The sequence below is a fragment of the Ovis canadensis genome, chromosome 22 (genome assembly GCF_042477335.2).
Source record: "Ovis canadensis isolate MfBH-ARS-UI-01 breed Bighorn chromosome 22, ARS-UI_OviCan_v2, whole genome shotgun sequence".
Classification (NCBI taxonomy): domain Eukaryota; kingdom Metazoa; phylum Chordata; class Mammalia; order Artiodactyla; family Bovidae; genus Ovis; species Ovis canadensis.
The window spans coordinates 36284417-36300523 of record NC_091266.1 but is presented as its reverse complement, the minus strand read 5'-3'; the positions used below and the strand labels follow the sequence as shown (position 1 = coordinate 36300523).

General features: G+C 45.2%; 2 protein-coding genes across 6 annotated transcripts in view; one reads left to right on the top strand and one right to left on the bottom strand.

The window, feature by feature from the left end:
- Positions 1–4768, top strand: part of DNMBP (dynamin binding protein) — a 115125-nt gene extending 110357 nt beyond the window's left edge. For 3 of the 5 annotated variants that reach the window (XM_070289449.1, XM_069567185.1, XM_069567186.1), the window contains 2 exons: positions 1284–1825; positions 3058–4768. In XM_070289449.1, the coding sequence (XP_070145550.1) occupies positions 1284–1825; positions 3058–3243 (728 nt within the window). In that variant the 3' untranslated portion in view covers positions 3244–4768. Of the gene's footprint in view, positions 1–1073; positions 1826–3057 lie in introns of all 5 variants that reach the window. The other 2 variants (XM_070289448.1, XM_069567184.1) reach the window with 1 other exon arrangement.
- A 5452-nt stretch (positions 4769–10220) lies between these two features.
- Positions 10221–16107, bottom strand: part of ABCC2 (ATP binding cassette subfamily C member 2) — a 76972-nt gene continuing 71085 nt past the window's right edge. The window contains exon 32 of the mRNA XM_069567183.1: positions 10221–14856. Within this exon, the coding sequence (XP_069423284.1) occupies positions 14727–14856 (130 nt within the window). The 3' untranslated portion in view covers positions 10221–14726. The remainder of the gene's footprint in view (positions 14857–16107) is intronic.

Sequence of the window (16107 nt, the reverse complement as noted above, 5' to 3'; positions counted from 1 at the left end):
GAGAGGCTGTTTATGACCCTTACTTTTTCCCTTTTGGTGTGACTAGTCATGTTTTGCTACAGAAACCTGAATGGGTTTGACTGTGGGGTGTTGACCCAGTCCTAAATCTCCAAATCTGAATTCCATAATACATCTGGCCCCAAATGTTTTAGAGAAGGATTGTGGCTTCTATAATAAACACCTGTATTCATACCATGAGAACTGAAAATTGTAATATTTCTCAGTTTCTTTAAAAGTGTCTTGTGGATTTTTTTTCTCCTTTCCCAGCCCCCTGTTCTGCTTACCCAGAATAATAAAGCTTGAAGTGGGAAAGGCAGGACAAAGGAAGGGGCCCCCAGGGCGATGGCAGGTGAGAGCCACTGATAGACCGATGGCCTCTTGGGGAAGATGCAGACTGTGTGAGCTCCTCTGTCCTTGGGTTCCTAGCTCCACAGTCCGGATGAGTAAAGTCGCAGCAGGAAGCCCACAGCATCAGGGTCAGCTCTTAGCCGCTCCACCCCTTGCTTTCTGCCTAGGGGACTTCTCGCCATCACTCAGAAAAGAGAACAAATGCAAGGTGGCTTTTTTTTAGGTCCAGGAAACACACTGACGGTCAAGACAGATGACCCTGGCTCAAGTGGAGGTTACATACTCCAGGTCCCTGCCTAACAGATAATTCTTTCTTATTCAGTATTATAACAGTGTTTCCTATAGGTTAGAGATCTCAGTTCCTAATTTGTGCTGAAGTTTTTAGCTGAAGGCCCTCTCTGTCCGCATCTTAGGAAATTTATTGACATGAACACGTATTTGGTGTGTATTCTAACTAATATAAGCAGTTTCCTACTCTAGTTCTCAGTATTCCCACCGCATTCCTAAACCAGGGGTGGAGAGGGCAGGGAGGCATATGGGAGGGGCTCTGTCAGGCCGAGGATGGTTTTTAAATTCTTTTTAACCACACTCTATGGACTTGAACACATCCTTAGTGAAGTCTTCCCCTTGCCTTTGCTCCCATAGTTCGGTGCTCTTGTTAAAATGTCTTCATCTGCTCATGCTCAGGCGTGTGGTTATTTTTGTTACTGTCTCTCGGTTCTCAGCAAAGCCCCTTGTCACTCACCCGTTGGACCGACTGCCGCAGTGTCTGGTCTCTGCCATCCGCTTTGCGCCCTGGGATGATGTCTGTCCTCTTCGTCTCCTGACATCTTATCCCCTGGCAGTATTGACCTTAAGCCAGAGTTTCTCCTCTGCTGATTGCCTCCCGGCTCCTCCCACGGAAAGCTCTTGGTGTTTGTTTTTCCTCCCCGCAGTCACCAAGGGCTTTGTGTACAGCTCCTTCCTGAAGCCCTACAACGCGCGCCGCAGCCACTCCGACGCCTCCGTGGGCAGCCACTCCTCCACCGAGTCGGAGCACGGCAGCTCCTCCCCCAGGTTGCCACGGCGGCAGAACAGTGGCGGCACCTTGACCTTCAACCCCAGCAGCATGGCTGTGTCCTTTAGCTCAGGGCCTTGCCAGAAACAGCCTCCAGATGCATCTTCCCAGACAGAATTTGACCAAGGAACTCTCAGCGCATCCTTGAACTCAGAGGGCAGTCCTTCCAGATGCCCCTCGGACCCAGACTCCCCCTCCCAGCACAGGCCGTGGGACTCGGGCGATGCGGTCAGAGACCTTCCCCAGCCTGCCCCTACCCTGAGGAACTCCCGAAACTCCAGGCATCCAGAAATGGCTGGTTCCTCCATGTCAGGGCGTAACGGGCAGGGTCGAGACCTCATAAAAGCAGGCGCAAGAACAGCACTGTCTCTGGATGACAGACATGAACAGCCAGAGAGTAGCAAGGCGGAAGGCAACCAGGTGAGTGCGCTCGGTTTCCATGGTTACTGCGCTGCGTGTGGATGCAGGTGATGAGCGCTCAGGAGTGGGCGAGGCCTGACCCGGCTGGGGGTGACCCTGGAGATGGGCCCACAGATAAATCCTTAAAGGATTTCCAGAAGCTCACTGCTGTGAGAGTGGGCAGCCCCAGTCTTCTGGACCTCCGGTGGCTGATTTCGCAGGCTGTAGTGTTGTGGGGCGTTTACCAAGTGTCACCATGAAGCTTTTCACACTCTTCCAATGCACTTCCAATGATTCTTCCATTGGTATAAAGTCTGCTGTTTAACTCATCTACTTAGCTTCTCATTCAAGTAACTAAATTTCTAGAATTCAGGAATAGAATTCTGATTCTGTTTCAGTTTTTCCCGTTCTTTTTGTAATGGCCCCTTCTTTGTATCATAAACATTTTAAACCTACATATTTTAAAGCCACTTTCACATCCACAGCTGAGGAATCCCTGGCCACCTGCCCTTGCTCACTTGCAGCAATGAGTCTCCAAGTGTGTCTTACCTTTGTCGGCGAGCTCTCTGTGGTTCTGACAAGCCCAGGACACACGCCCCAGCTCTGGCCCACCAGCGGGCTGGTGGACATGGACCAGGAAATGACCCTTTCTGAGATTCTGACTTTGTGCAAGGATCTCAGTTCTGGCCTCGTCAGCTCCAGCCCTTGAGCACCCTTGGGTGTGTGTTCACTGTGTCCCTGCGGGCCTCATGGTTCCTCCTCCTGATCACTGACCACCACCCTCGCTTTGCATGCTAGCCCTGTTATGGGCACCTAGTGAGCACCCTTTCTTCCTTTGGGATTAGATGTGGGTTTTTTGTTGTTTTGTAAAGATTTTTAAATACAGAATTTCTGTGTATGAAAGAGCGTCCTCATGTCTCATCTATCTTCCTTACTGACTGAAGCTTTTTTTCCCCTTTTAAGGCAACTCTGAAAGAGTAAGTGAATTTTGGTTTTCTTTAAAGCTGTCCTATTCATTATGGTAGCCTTCAGCCATATTTAATTTACATTTAAGTTAGGTAAAGTTAAAATTTAAAATTAAGTCCTTTCACCTCACTAGCTGTTATTTCAAGTGCTCAGCTGCCGTGTGTCTAGGGGCTGCCATATTGGATGGTCCAGATACAGATGGTACCCATCACCCTGGGAAGTTCTGTTGGGTAGCTTTGCTCTCAGATGTTTCCCATTTCCTAACTCACTTTCTCTCCCTCTCATAGGTCTATTTTGCTGTCTATACCTTCAAGGCACGGAACCCAAATGAGCTGAGTGTGTCAGCCAATCAGAGACTCAAGATCCTAGAGTTTAAAGATGTTACAGGAAATACAGAATGGTGGTTAGCTGAAGTCAATGGGAAAAAGGGTTACGTTCCATCCAATTATATCCGCAAAGCTGAGTACACCTGAGCCTGTTCTGCTTCCCATTCAACCTTGCTGCCTTCACTTCCTTCTGCTGAAGTGTTCTGGTATCCACCAAGAGGCCTCCTGCTCCTGAGACACTAGCCCTGCCACATTGCTTAATTGTGGCACAGTGGTGCATAAGTCTTGTTCTCTTTGATTGGGTTGTCAGCCTTGATGCTCACTAGAATCTCTAGAATTTGAAATGGACCTTGGTGCTTGCAAGTGATTCAGTGACCGTGAAAAGAGAAGCAAGTCCTGGGGTCAGCCTTTGGAAATGAGAAATTTCCAATCAGAAGACCAGTATCCAGTATATGCTAGAAGCTGTGCTATAGCATTAGAAGTTGATGTTGGTTGTGCCATATTGAGTGGGGTGGCCCCATGCTCCGTGATCAACTGACCGGAAACCAACTTGGATGAATTCTCTGGGAGCCCTTTCAGGCTGTGCCTCTGCATGTGGCAAGAAGTTTGTCAACATTGTACCAAATCTGATGTTTCAAAACCTCAGTGTCTGGCACATATTTGCACACACACCCCTTATTTCTAAACATCCCTAAAACACTGCCATCTGTAATCTTTTTCTTATTTATTTCACCACATTTCCAGATTGGGCAAAATTCAACTATTGAGTCAGCTAAAAATGTTCATTTGGGTTTTTTTGTAAGATCCAATGGAAAATCCCAGACGAACTTTCTGGCCAACCTAGTACTTCTTTCTCCTCTTAAAAAATGTTTAGAATCTTCCTTTCCCCTGAACTTTGACATGAAAGGTTCATTTCCCATTAGGTGCTATCCTCCACACCTTGCTGACACCATCTCTATACTGTCTGTGTACAGTAATTTTTCCTGGCTTCTTTCCTGAAGCTGAATAGCTGATAGACTTTCTTGGGAGAACGGGATCGGAGCTCCCACTGTTCCCTTTGGGGGATTCATTCTGCAGTGGGCTGAAGCCAGTCCAGCCCAGAGGGAGGCTGGATGCCTCTCCCCTTCCTCCACACTACTGTCCACAGATGAAGAGACCATAATGCACGTTTATCTCATTTGAATCTGGGTAAACAGTCCAGAAGTAGCTTATCCTAGAGTTGGAAATAAGCGTTCTCTGTTTCATCAGCCCCCGTGCTTCAGAGACCGTGGTCTAAGCCAAACAGAATCTAAAGTGCCTGATTGTACCTCCTCCACCTCAGGAAGATGTTTCCTGATCCTAACACTAAGATTCCCCCCTGAAGTTTGTATGTGAGCAGGGCTCTTATTCTTAAGGTCTGCCCCAGAGTGAAAGCCTGCCTTGGAACAGGAAATCATGAATTTTGTCTTGCAAGAAAGGGCATAAAGAACAGCTTACAGCCCTTGCTCCTCCAAATGCACCTTCACCTTAAAGTCATGAGTCAGGAGACACCCGGGGGCTCCTTGGCCACCCCGGGGTCTGCTGGTCAATCAGAAGGCAGCAACGCAAAAGTCTCTCGTGAATAGTGTTTATACCTAGAGATGTTTATATTTAAGTAGTTATTTTATAAATAAAAGCATTTCAAGGGCCATAAGTATGTTTTCTTGATTTTCTTCCTGGTTTAGCCTGAACCTTCTCATGTTTCTGGGGGTACCTTCTTGACGATTCAGTGATGCTCAGATTTTCAGAAATGGGAGAGGCTTAAGTGAAGAAACTCAGGTCAGGAATTCCTTTTCAAATATGATTTCAGCAGAAACACTCTATACTCAAAATATGTCCATGCTGCATTTTAAGCCATTTCGTGCAGTAAATCCTAGCAGAACAGAAGAGCTGGGAATTCTTGAGGTAAGTATTTCGCAGCCATTATAGATGCGGAAACTGATGCACTAGTGCTGAGCTAACATAGAGTCAGACCGCAGCTCAAGCCAGGTTGGGTGTTGGGAGGGAGAAGTAGCAGGAGCGCTGGCCAAGGGGGTACCCATGAAGCAGTTGCCTGAGGCTGTTAAGGAATAGAGAAGGTGGGTGAAAGGTAGACTCTGGAGAGAAAGCTTACAGGCCAGCGAGGCTCACTTATTTTACGAAGAAGGAAGATGGGGTCCAGTGACATTGTGACCTGCCCAAATCTTAACATCACGTTTTTGATGGAGCCTGAATCTAAACTTGGGTCAGGCTGAGCCTTTCCACCCTGTTCGGAGCCAGACTGACTTCAGACACTCAAGTGCATTGTGACCTTGGCAACTTACCCAACCTGGGCTTCAGCTTCCTTATCTAACATAGAGATAATAGTTGTTATCTGCCTCGTGGGGTTGTGGTAAGGGTGGGATGAGTTAATACATAGAGTACTAGGACATTGCCTGGCACATAGCAGACAATAAACTAAAGAGCCCCGGAGGTCCAAATCAAGGAATTTAGATTTAATGAGAAACTCCTTGTTACCTAAGCTTCCTAAGCAGATTGCCTGTTTATAGGAAAGCTTAATGATAGTGGGATGATTTGAGGGGAGGACAGATCAAAGGTCAGAAAAATCTAATTTAAAAAAATTAACTGGCTTAGATTTCAGATTGCTTGTGAATGAAAAAAGCAGCATCCTATAAAGATACGAAGTTAGAGAAATGATGGAATCCTTAACAAAGGGGAGATCATTGGGATGGGAGCAAGTTTATGAGAAGATAAGTATTGTTTAACATTTCTGCTAGGTCTTTATTTTTCTATTGAAATGTAGTTGATGTACAGTGTTTCAGGTATACAGAAAAATGATTCCGTTATCTATGTATCAGATTTTTTCCTACTATAGGTTATTAGAAGATGTTGACTTTCGTTCTCTGTGCTAATACAGTAGGTCCCTGTTGCTTATCTGTTTTATATACAGTGATGTGTATCTGTTAATTCCAAATTCCCAATTTATCTCTCCCCTTCTCCCCTTTGGTAGACCATAAATTATTTTCTATGTCTGTGAGTCTATCTCTGTTTTGTAAATAAGTTCATCATTTTGTTAGTTTCCACGTATAAGTGATATGCTATGATGTTCATCTTTTTCTGTCTTAATGTGATATTCTCTGGGTCCTTCTGTGTTGCTGCAAATGGCTTTATTTCATTCTGTTTTTGTGGCTGAGTAGCATTCTGTTGTATGTATGCACCATATCTTTACCCATTCATCTGTTGATGGACACTGGTTATTACCAGGTCTTGACTATTTTGTAAATAGTGCTGCTGTGAACATTGGGGTGCATGTATCTTTTTGAATCGAGAGTTTTTGTGTTTTGCAGATACATATGCCCAGAAATGGGATTGCTGGGTCATACAAAAACCCAATTTTTAGTTTTTTTTGTTTTTTATATATCACTTTATTTTGAAGATGACAAATGGAAGTTAAAGGAAGGTTAAGCAAGTAGCTCTAGACCACACAGAGCAGGACTGCAAGGCCTGGTTCTCCCATTTACTGCATGTACCGTAAGCAGGATGAGGTGCTGGCCAGGCTGCAAGCTGAGCCGCCTGTGCCTGGGTAGTGCAAACCAGACAAGGTAGGTGTCCTTGGTGAGTTTTCAGTCCGTGGCTGATGAAGATGCCAGGAAGTTCCCTGGGTTCTGCTCTGAAGGGCAGCTGCGTGTCTCTTCCCTGCTCAGCAGGCTCCTGTCCTTGCTGGCTCAGGCTGCCCCCCACCTTGCCAGGGCTCTCTGGCAGAGGTTGCACACTGCGAGCAGCCGCTGCTGCTGCGCTGGGAGAACAAGGGCTCCACCTACTGGAACTGCAGCCTGGCTCGCTTACCGTCCTCTTCCCCTCCATGCCGGTGGGTGCTCCTCCCAGAGCAGGCCGGGCTGTGCTCCTTGCCAGCCTACCCTCTTGGGCGTACCTTCAGGTGAGGATCCTGTGCATTTCCCCCTGTTTTTTAGTTTGTTTCAGGAACCTCCATACTGTTCTCCATAGTGGCTGCTAGGTCTTGCCTTTCTAAGTGTCTCCAGACCAGCAGCATCATCACCTGTGTAACCTGGGAGCTCACTGGAAATGCAGGCCCCACCCTAACCTTACTGAGTCAGGGTTGCGGGTGATTTGTATGCACGTTAAACTTGAGAACCACCTGTGTAGGCTGTTTTTTTAAAATAGAACTTTCTGCTATTGGAAAGTCACTCAATTGTGTCTGGCTCTTTGTGACCCCATAGACTGTACAGTCCCTGGAATTCTCCAAGCCAGAATACTGGAGTGGGTAGCCTTTCCCTTCTCCAGGGGATCTTCCCAACCCAGGGATCAAACCCAGGTCTCCTGCATTGCAGCGGATTCTTCACCAGCTGAGCCACAAGTGAAGGAAAATTCCATGGACAGAGGAGCCTCATAGGCTACAGTCCATGGGGTCGCAAAGAGTTGGACACGACTGAGCGACTTCACTATTGGAAAAGTGTATATTAGTTGCCCAGTCATGGCTGACTTTGCGACCCTATAGACTGTAGCACACGAGTCGGGTCTGTCCATGGAATTCTCCAGGTATGAATACAGGAGTGGGTTGCCATTCCCTTCTCCAGGAGATCTTCCTGATCCAGTGATTGAACCCAGGTCTCCTGCATTGCAGGCAGGTTCTTAACCATCTGAGCCACCAGGGAAGCCTGCCGTTGGAAGAGTAGGAATTACCGAAAGAAAAAAAAAAAAACAAAAAAAACAAACACCAGGAAGGAAAGGGTGTCATATGTTTCTGACACAACAGAAATTTCCAAATCCGGTTTGCCTGCTTGCTTCCTATCATGAATGTGCTCCCTTTCCTGCCTAGAGGCAGCTCTTCAGTGATACTTTCTCCCAAGTGTCCTCGGAGGACAGGGAGCGATGGTGGGACTCTCCTGTCGTCTATAATGTGTAGATTCCGGACCTCCCTCTCAAGATTATTGTGAGAACTCATAAGATGATTCTGCAAACTTTTGTGAACTGTGAGCTCTAGAATTACATGGTTTTAATAAAAGTTGAATTTTGTTTCACTCTTTTAATTAACTGTGAAGCTGGAACTCTGTGACCATTCTGTTTCAGGGTCAGGAGTACAAACAAGCTGTAAAAGAACATAGTTGTGCTCTGAATTGTGTTTCACTTGCAGAACCTTAGCCCTAAGGACTGAGAAACCTTGAGTATCATATAACACCTCTCTGGTCATTACAGCTCTCAGGATTTTTTTTTTTTTTTTTTTTTGGGCTGTTCTGGGTGCTCCCAAGCACAGGTTCAATAGTTGTGGTGCATGGGCTTTGCTCCGTGGCATGTGGGATCATCCTGGATCAGGGATCGAACCTGTGTCTCCCACACTGGCAGGCGGATTCTTAACCACTGAACCGCCAGGGAAGCCCAACTGACAGGATTTTAAACTCTCGCATCTATTAGTGCATTGTACTGATGAAGCTCTCACATTGCACCTGGGCTGGATAAGACAGGCGGCTCAGTCCCACAGAGCAGGGCTCGTCTCTCCAATCTCTAGTTTTCGTTGTTTCCTTTCATGCAGTCCACTGTGGTTGTCAGGGGAGATCCACAGCCGTGCTTTGTGTGTATCAGTATGGGAGTTTTCTACAACAGATTGCTGCCCTTGCAAGCTGCTGAGGAGTATCTGTTCCTTACCACTACTCACAGGTGGCCTGAAGGAGCAGACAGTGCTTTCCCAGAGGTGAGGAGGGTGGTGGCAGGAGCAAGCAGTGTCTCCACTCAGGAGCGTTTCTTGGGAGCAAGCAGACTTGCGGGGGCTACAGAATCAGCAGGGCTGTGTCACAAGGGCTATCTGCCTGTCTGGGTGTCCCCTGGGACTCCAAGAGGCGTCGAGCTCTCATCCTTCGCCGTGGCAGCCCTTCTCCAGGTCCAGCACCAGCGAAGCTGAAAGATCCCTGATCTCATGATTGCCTCCTGTCATCGGCATCACTGCAGTTCTTGAAAAAAGAACCTTCCTGCATCTCTCAGGTGAGATCAAAACTTTACCTCCAAATAGGATTAAGCTGAATAAGATTTTTGCAATTTGATACAAGGGGTGAGAGCCATGAGCATTGAATTCAATACCCACTTCCAGCTGGGCTTAAAAAGGTAGCTTTTTTTTTTTTTTTTAAATGTATATTTGTGCCAGGTCTCAGTTGTGGCATGTGGGATCTTTGATCTTTAGTTGCAGCATGCAAACTCTTCGTTGCGGTGTGTGGGGTTTAGCTCTCTGACCGGGAATCAAATTCAGCCCTCCTGTACTGGGAACACAGAATCTTCACCAAGGGACCGGTTCCTTGGACCACCAGGGAAGTCCCTCACTGGACTTTAAAGATGACATAATCCCCTACAAATTCACACTACAGTGGGATTCAGTGAAGGTCAATGAATTATTAAACTGACTTCAGTTATAGAATATTAGCAATTTTATCGGAGCTACTTGGACTTACTGTATTAGCTTCATATTGCTGCTTGAGCAAATTACCACTACTTTAGTAGCGTAAAACAAATTTATTGTTGTTTCTGGAGGTCTGAAATTTGAAATCCGTTTCATTGGGCCAAAGTCAAGGTTGGTAGGGCTCATTATTTATGGAGTCTTCAGGGGGAAATCTGTTTTCTTGCCTTTTCCCAACTTCTAGAAACTACCTATGTTTCTTGGCTTCTTATGGTCTTTTTCTCCATCTTCAAAGCCAGTGGCACACCATCTTCCAGCGTCTCTGTTCCTGTCATCACATCATCTTCATTCTCTTACAAGGATTCTTATAACTGGGCTCACCGGACAATCTGCCATCTTATTATCCTTAATCACATCTGTGAAGTCCCTTTAGTTGTGTTAGGTAAATCCTTAAGGTTTTGAAGATTCAGTCATGGACATCTTCGGGGACCATTCTATCTGCTGCAGGTATGGAGCCACATGACATTTTGGAGGCAAATTATCTGAGAGTGGAAACATGATCCAGTCCAGACTACACTTGATTCTAGAGCAGGAATTTGCAAACCTTTTCCATAAAAGGCCAGATAGTAAGTACTTCAGGCTTTTTAGGCCAGAGAGTTTCACAACTTCACTGTCAAAGCAGGTATAGAAAATACAGAAAAAAAAAAAAATACAGAAACAAGTATGGTTGTGTTGCAAAAACTTTATTTATAAAAATAGCAGGCCTAATTTGGCCCTTGTGCCATACCCCTAACTCTAGGTTCCAGTAAAACAAAAGGATTCTGTTCAGCCCATTAACACTACAGCCAAGTATGCAGAAAACTTTAGACGTTTTAATGAAGGAAAATGAAAAGCTAGCCAAAGTGGAATTGTTTACAGATTGGAACTAATAGATGGATCAGCCCAGCAGATGTTTATGGAACCAGGAGGCATCTTTATGATGCCAGAATGTAAACCCTGACAAACCAAATCACAGTGACCTGCTGCTGGGTGCCAGCAGTCAAGGGTGTTAGCACCAAGCACCAGGGGTACAACCAGAAGATACCTTGACAGTCTTTATAGATGGATACCAATAAGGTTGTTCCCCAAAGAGGAGCAAGTGGCTGTGGACTTGAGCAACAGATAAATGTTCCAAAGACTGCTGCTCCGGTGGAACCTGACATCCAGAGGACAAGTGGATCTGAAATCAGCAGTCATCAGGCAGAATGGCCAGGTGGCTATCATGGCGAGGACCAAGGTGACTGTCCATTCAGGACACTACCTACCAGTGGGTCAACCAAGGGCTTGACTTAGAGTTGAAGAAAGGAAAACTATTCTTCATTCAAAGTAGAATGAGAACCAAAGTAGTCTTGAAAGAAATACTGTATACTCTTTTCTTTTTTTTTCCCCTTTTTTCTATTTCTTTCCTAAGCAGTTGCTTTTTATACTGAAACAGTTAAATTCTATAGCATAACGAATTACTTGCATACAAAGTAAAAAGGAATACTATGAAAATGGAGTGTTCTTACAACCCAATTCTTTCCTGCATTTTTACAACTTTTGTCTAGTCTTCAAACACCATGAAACCTTTCCAAAAGCCAGTTTAGTATCTAATCTATGTGGAAAACATAAATCCACATTGATAGTTGAATATGGTTTTTGCTAACTAAATCTAAGTTGTAGCAGTTTAGGGATCATCAGTGTTTGTGTAATATCGTTTGCTAATTTTTAAAGTCCACCAGTGTGCATCAACCCTGTTGCTATATTTTTATAAAGATTTTTTTGAAAATCTTTATAATTTTTTGATTTTCCAAAAAAAAAGAAAAAGTGAGGACCTACTATATTCCAGCCACTGGAGATACAAAACAGTAAGAAATTGTTTGTTTCAAGAGGCTCACAGCTGAGTAGAGAAATGCAAACAGAAAATTATCTAACAAAATAATAAGTTCAGTAAAAGCAAATTAAGTGTGCTGGGGAGCATTATTTAGTTGTAAACAACAGCCCCCCAACTCGTTCACTTAAGCAGAAAGGAAGTTTTCAAATGATAGTACGTAGCTCACTGGCCCTCTGGGAGGTTAAGAAAGCCAATTTGAATCCTCGAAGCCAGGGATGGTGCTCACTGTCCCACAGCATCACTGCGCCCAGCTGTAGTCACCACCACTGCTACCCCGAATGACAACAGTGCCTGTTACTTTTGCCAGGAGAGATTCCCCCACTCTGTGTCTCCAGCACCTGAATCAACATCTGGCACAGGTGTATCAGATTAGTGGAAGCTCAGCACAGGGCCGTACCCTGAGCTCCCACGCAGAATCTTAAGTTGGAGGAGCCCATGGGGAACTGACTTTCAGATGCAGAGCTGCCCCGCAGATTGAAAATCCACTGCAGTGCTGAAGCTAGCCCTGGGGTTGAGCGGAGAACGGAATCAGGGAAGGCTCTCAGGAGATGACTTCTTACTGGGTCTTAGTGAGTTAGAGGTAATCATGGGATTCCAAGCAGAGGGGATAGAAAAGGAAAAGGCTAGTAGTTGTCTGTGTGTGTCGGGGGGTCGGGGGGTGCGAGCGGATCCTAAATGTGTTTTAATGTCACTGGAGCTTAACATGAGATTGGATTGGATGTTAGCTTTGTTATTCCATACAAGGCGATTTTAACTTTATTCTGGTTGCTATTGAATGAAGGGTTTAAGCAGAGGAGTAGCCTGGTCAGTTTTTCATAATAGATCACTCTGGTAGCTGTGGCTGGGTGTATCTGAGGAAAACAGCCCTGGAGGCAAGGATGCCTCTGCCCTTAGCCCAGCGAGGAGAATCTGAACCATGGCAAGAGCAACAGGGGTGCAACTGGAAGGACCTGGTGGCCGACTGATCCGGAAAGAAAGCCCGAGAGTGCTACACAGGTTTTCATTTTGTAGGACCAAGAGGACAGTGGTGTCAGCACTGGAGTTAGAAAGTACAGAGGAAGAAGAGCATCTGTCAGAGTAGGGTGATTCGCCTGTCAGATGCCTGAAGGATATCCAGGTGATAGTGCCAGAGGCAACGGAATATATGAATCTCAACACTGGAGCAAGAGAGGCTAGAAACGAGTATGCGTAGAAGTTGAAACCACAGAGTGTATGAAATCAATTACGGAGAGAAGAGGAACTGGGGGAGGCGGGTCAAGGACAAAACCAGGGACATCTTAATGCTTCAAGGGCAAGCAAAAAAGAGGACTTCAGGAGGCAAGTAGGAATGAGTGATCATGGTAGGTGGGTCCAGAGTGCGGACTGGGTTACGGAGTCCTAGGCTAACAGAAGATTTGGAGGGGAGGAGTCATCACCAAAGGTTTGGATCCAGGCTGCTCTGGTTCCCACCACCTTCACTGAGTCTGAGTCAGCATGACTGAGAAAAAAGAGCGCTTCCCCTCTCTTGTATATGCATCCACAGGAGAAGGTAGATGAAAAACCCTCTCCTGTTAGCGGAGAAAAAGGAATCATTAGATCAAATCAGGAGTTTGGTTTCTGGTCCTGCCTCTGCCATAAACAAGTTTTGATTGTGGATCTCATATAACCACTCTCAGTCTGGTGCCTAGCTGAAGAATAAGAGACTTGGACTGCATTATCTCCAAGGTTCTACCCATTTGGTTAGGGAAGAGACGGAAATCATAGGTTCACAGAACAACATGAAGAATCAGTAAATAGGCACTGGAGAAAGGGCCAGAGAGCTAGCAAATGCAAAAGCAGAACCCATAGTCCCGTGGGAACAAAAAGGCAGAGGTTGGAGGCACTGAGACTGAAACACAGACTTCCCAGAAGGGGGCGCTGCTTGGCGGGTGCTGTCACGACCACCCCGGTTTTATGAGTGTTAGAAAAACTGCTGCTGTGGGGAAACGAGCATTGCTAGAGCGATGCTGATGGGAGCAGCAAACAGTAGTAAGAAGTCTCTTCCTAATCCTGCCTCACAGTCGTCCAAGTACCTCGTTTAGGAAGTGTAAGTCTCTGAGCATCTCAGTCAACAAATGGCTACATTGATGAATGAATAAAACTCTTCCAAAACTGCATCGCTGAAATGGAGGTAAGGAATATGTTGAACCCAAAATAATGTGACACAAAAAAAGCCTGGAAGGAGAAGGAGGGTCATGTGTCAAGGCTCCCAGTGACTTCTGAAACCTGGAGACCTCGACTGTTGTGCAAGCTGGCTCTCACACAGGATTGTGGTCTGAAGTCCCACCAACCATGTTTGGAAACCTCTTGGAGTATTTAACTCAAATTGTTTCTGGGTAATGCCCCCAGGTGGCAGGCAAAAACGTTCACAGTTCCTCTTAAGAGAGCTCAGATCCAATTCAGGCCTCAAAGCGTGTCCACGGGTAAAATGCTAACACAATATTGCAAATCAACTATACTTGAGTTTTTTTAAAAATGCTTAGGAGATCGAGCAGTTTAAACGTTCACAAGGCGTCCAAGAAGATAAAGCACTATGCACAAGAACCAGCAGACACCACATATGGAAACCTCAGTAGTAACCAGGAAAATATACATTTAAAAACCTCAAGGAGATACCAATTCACACTCATCAGGTTGGGGGGAAAAAAGTTTTAAATTGGCATTACCTACTATATGCATTTAAACCTATGCATACCTCCCGTTGCTATACGTTCTGCCTAACTCTTACACGTGTCTTAGGAGTTGTGTACCAGAATGCTCACAGCAGTACTGTTCATAACAGGAAAAACAACAAACCTTGGAAATCACCCCACTGCTGACGAACCTAACTTGGATAAACTGAGGCCTGTTTCACATACTGCTGTACTCCAGAGCAGTGAGAATGAAGCAGCCTCACTACGTGCTTGGACATGGATGAATCTCAAATATAATATTGAACAAAAGAAGCAAGAATACATGCAGTGTGAGTCAGGCCATTCACATTAAGTTTTTTTAAAAAATATATGTTTAAGGAAAATGGTAAGATCAAAATGAAAAGCAAAGGAATAATTATCACAAAATTCAGATGGTGGTTTCTCTGGAGAAGAGTGGGTGGGTAGCAAGGAGGAATGATCAAAGTGGAATCATTGGGGGGTTTCTGATGTTGCTAGTAATACTATTTTTTTTTTTTAATCTTAGTAAGGATGTAGGTGCTCACTTACGATCCTTCTTTAAAACATACATTTAGCACACACTTTTATATGTATGATATGCTTCACAAAAAATAAATGCTCTAAATAGTCCTCTAACCCATAAGACTTGCCCTCAGAACGATGTACTGTTCGTATTTTCAATGCCAGCTTCTTGGGCCATAAAATAAAAGGGGCCAGGGTTTCTCAGCAGTTCTTCAGGGCTGTCATACTCGACAATCTTCCCACTGTCTAGGACCATTACCCTGAAACAGAAAAGAAAGTCTTAGAAAGCAGCGTCTCAAACCTTGGCATTTTTAAGAATAACCAGGACTTAGTAAGTCATGGTATTGTTACCAAAGTGGTTGCCCCAGAATCATACCCCTCCCCTCCCTTGAATAGAAACCAATTGCTCTTATCTAAGTTTCAGGAGGACACTGCGAAGAGAAAAACAAGAACTGGTTAGAACCAACTAGACCTAAGGAGGTGAAAGATTTGATTTCCAGTAGACCTTGGGTCTCATTATGTGCTCACTGTAATATAGTATTGTTGTTGCTCAGTTGCTAAGTCATGTCCAACTCTTTGGAAGCCAGTGGGCTGACTGCAGCATGCCAGGCTTCCTCCTTCTTCACTGTCTCCTGGAGTTTGCTCAGATTCATGCCCATTGAGTTTGTAATGCTATCTAACCATCTCCTCCTCTGCTGCCCACTTCTTTTGCCCTCAGCTTTTCCCAGCGAGTTGGCTGTTTACATCAGGTGGCCAAAGTATTGGAGCTTCAGCATCAGTCCTTCCAATGAATATTCAGGGTTGATTCCCTTTACTGGCTGACTGGTTTGAATTAGCATATGCTAAATTATATACCTACCAGCACCTGAGAAGGACAGTTGCTATGACAACAACCAGAAAGGACTGAAAAGGCGGGTTGCATTAGTTTGGCTCCAAACTACAGCCTTGGTCTCAGATAAATCATGAATATTCCTCCCACTCTTTCTGATTCTTTCCCTTTCTACCTCAAATACCCTATGTAATTGGTGTCCTTTGGGGGGTTGAGAAAGTTAATTTGCCAACTAATTTCCACGTCTCCATTCTTTGGCTATCGAATAAAGCTTATGCTGTTTCAGCCTTAGCATCACTTTTGTTACTGACTGGGAATCTGAGCAGAGAAAGAACCTCCTTGGCCAGGACGAGGAGTCTGTGGACTAGGGCACGAGCACAGGTTAGGGTGGCCAGTTCGGTAGCAGTATGTTCATTCATTCCAGGCTACAAAGGAGCAAGGGTGAACCACAGCCATCTGCGTCAGCACAGATGGATTCTATGTGGAACACCGAACAAAACAGTATAGGAATAGATGCAGTGTGTCTATTCATGTCACCTTTTTTCTTTTTGTAAGGCTACAGATTGTTTAAGCATCAGTTCAGTTCAGTCGCTCAGTCATGTCCGACTCTGTGACTCCATGGACAGCAGCAGGCAAGGCCTCCCTGTCCATCACCAACACATTGATTTAAAAAGGGAGTCTA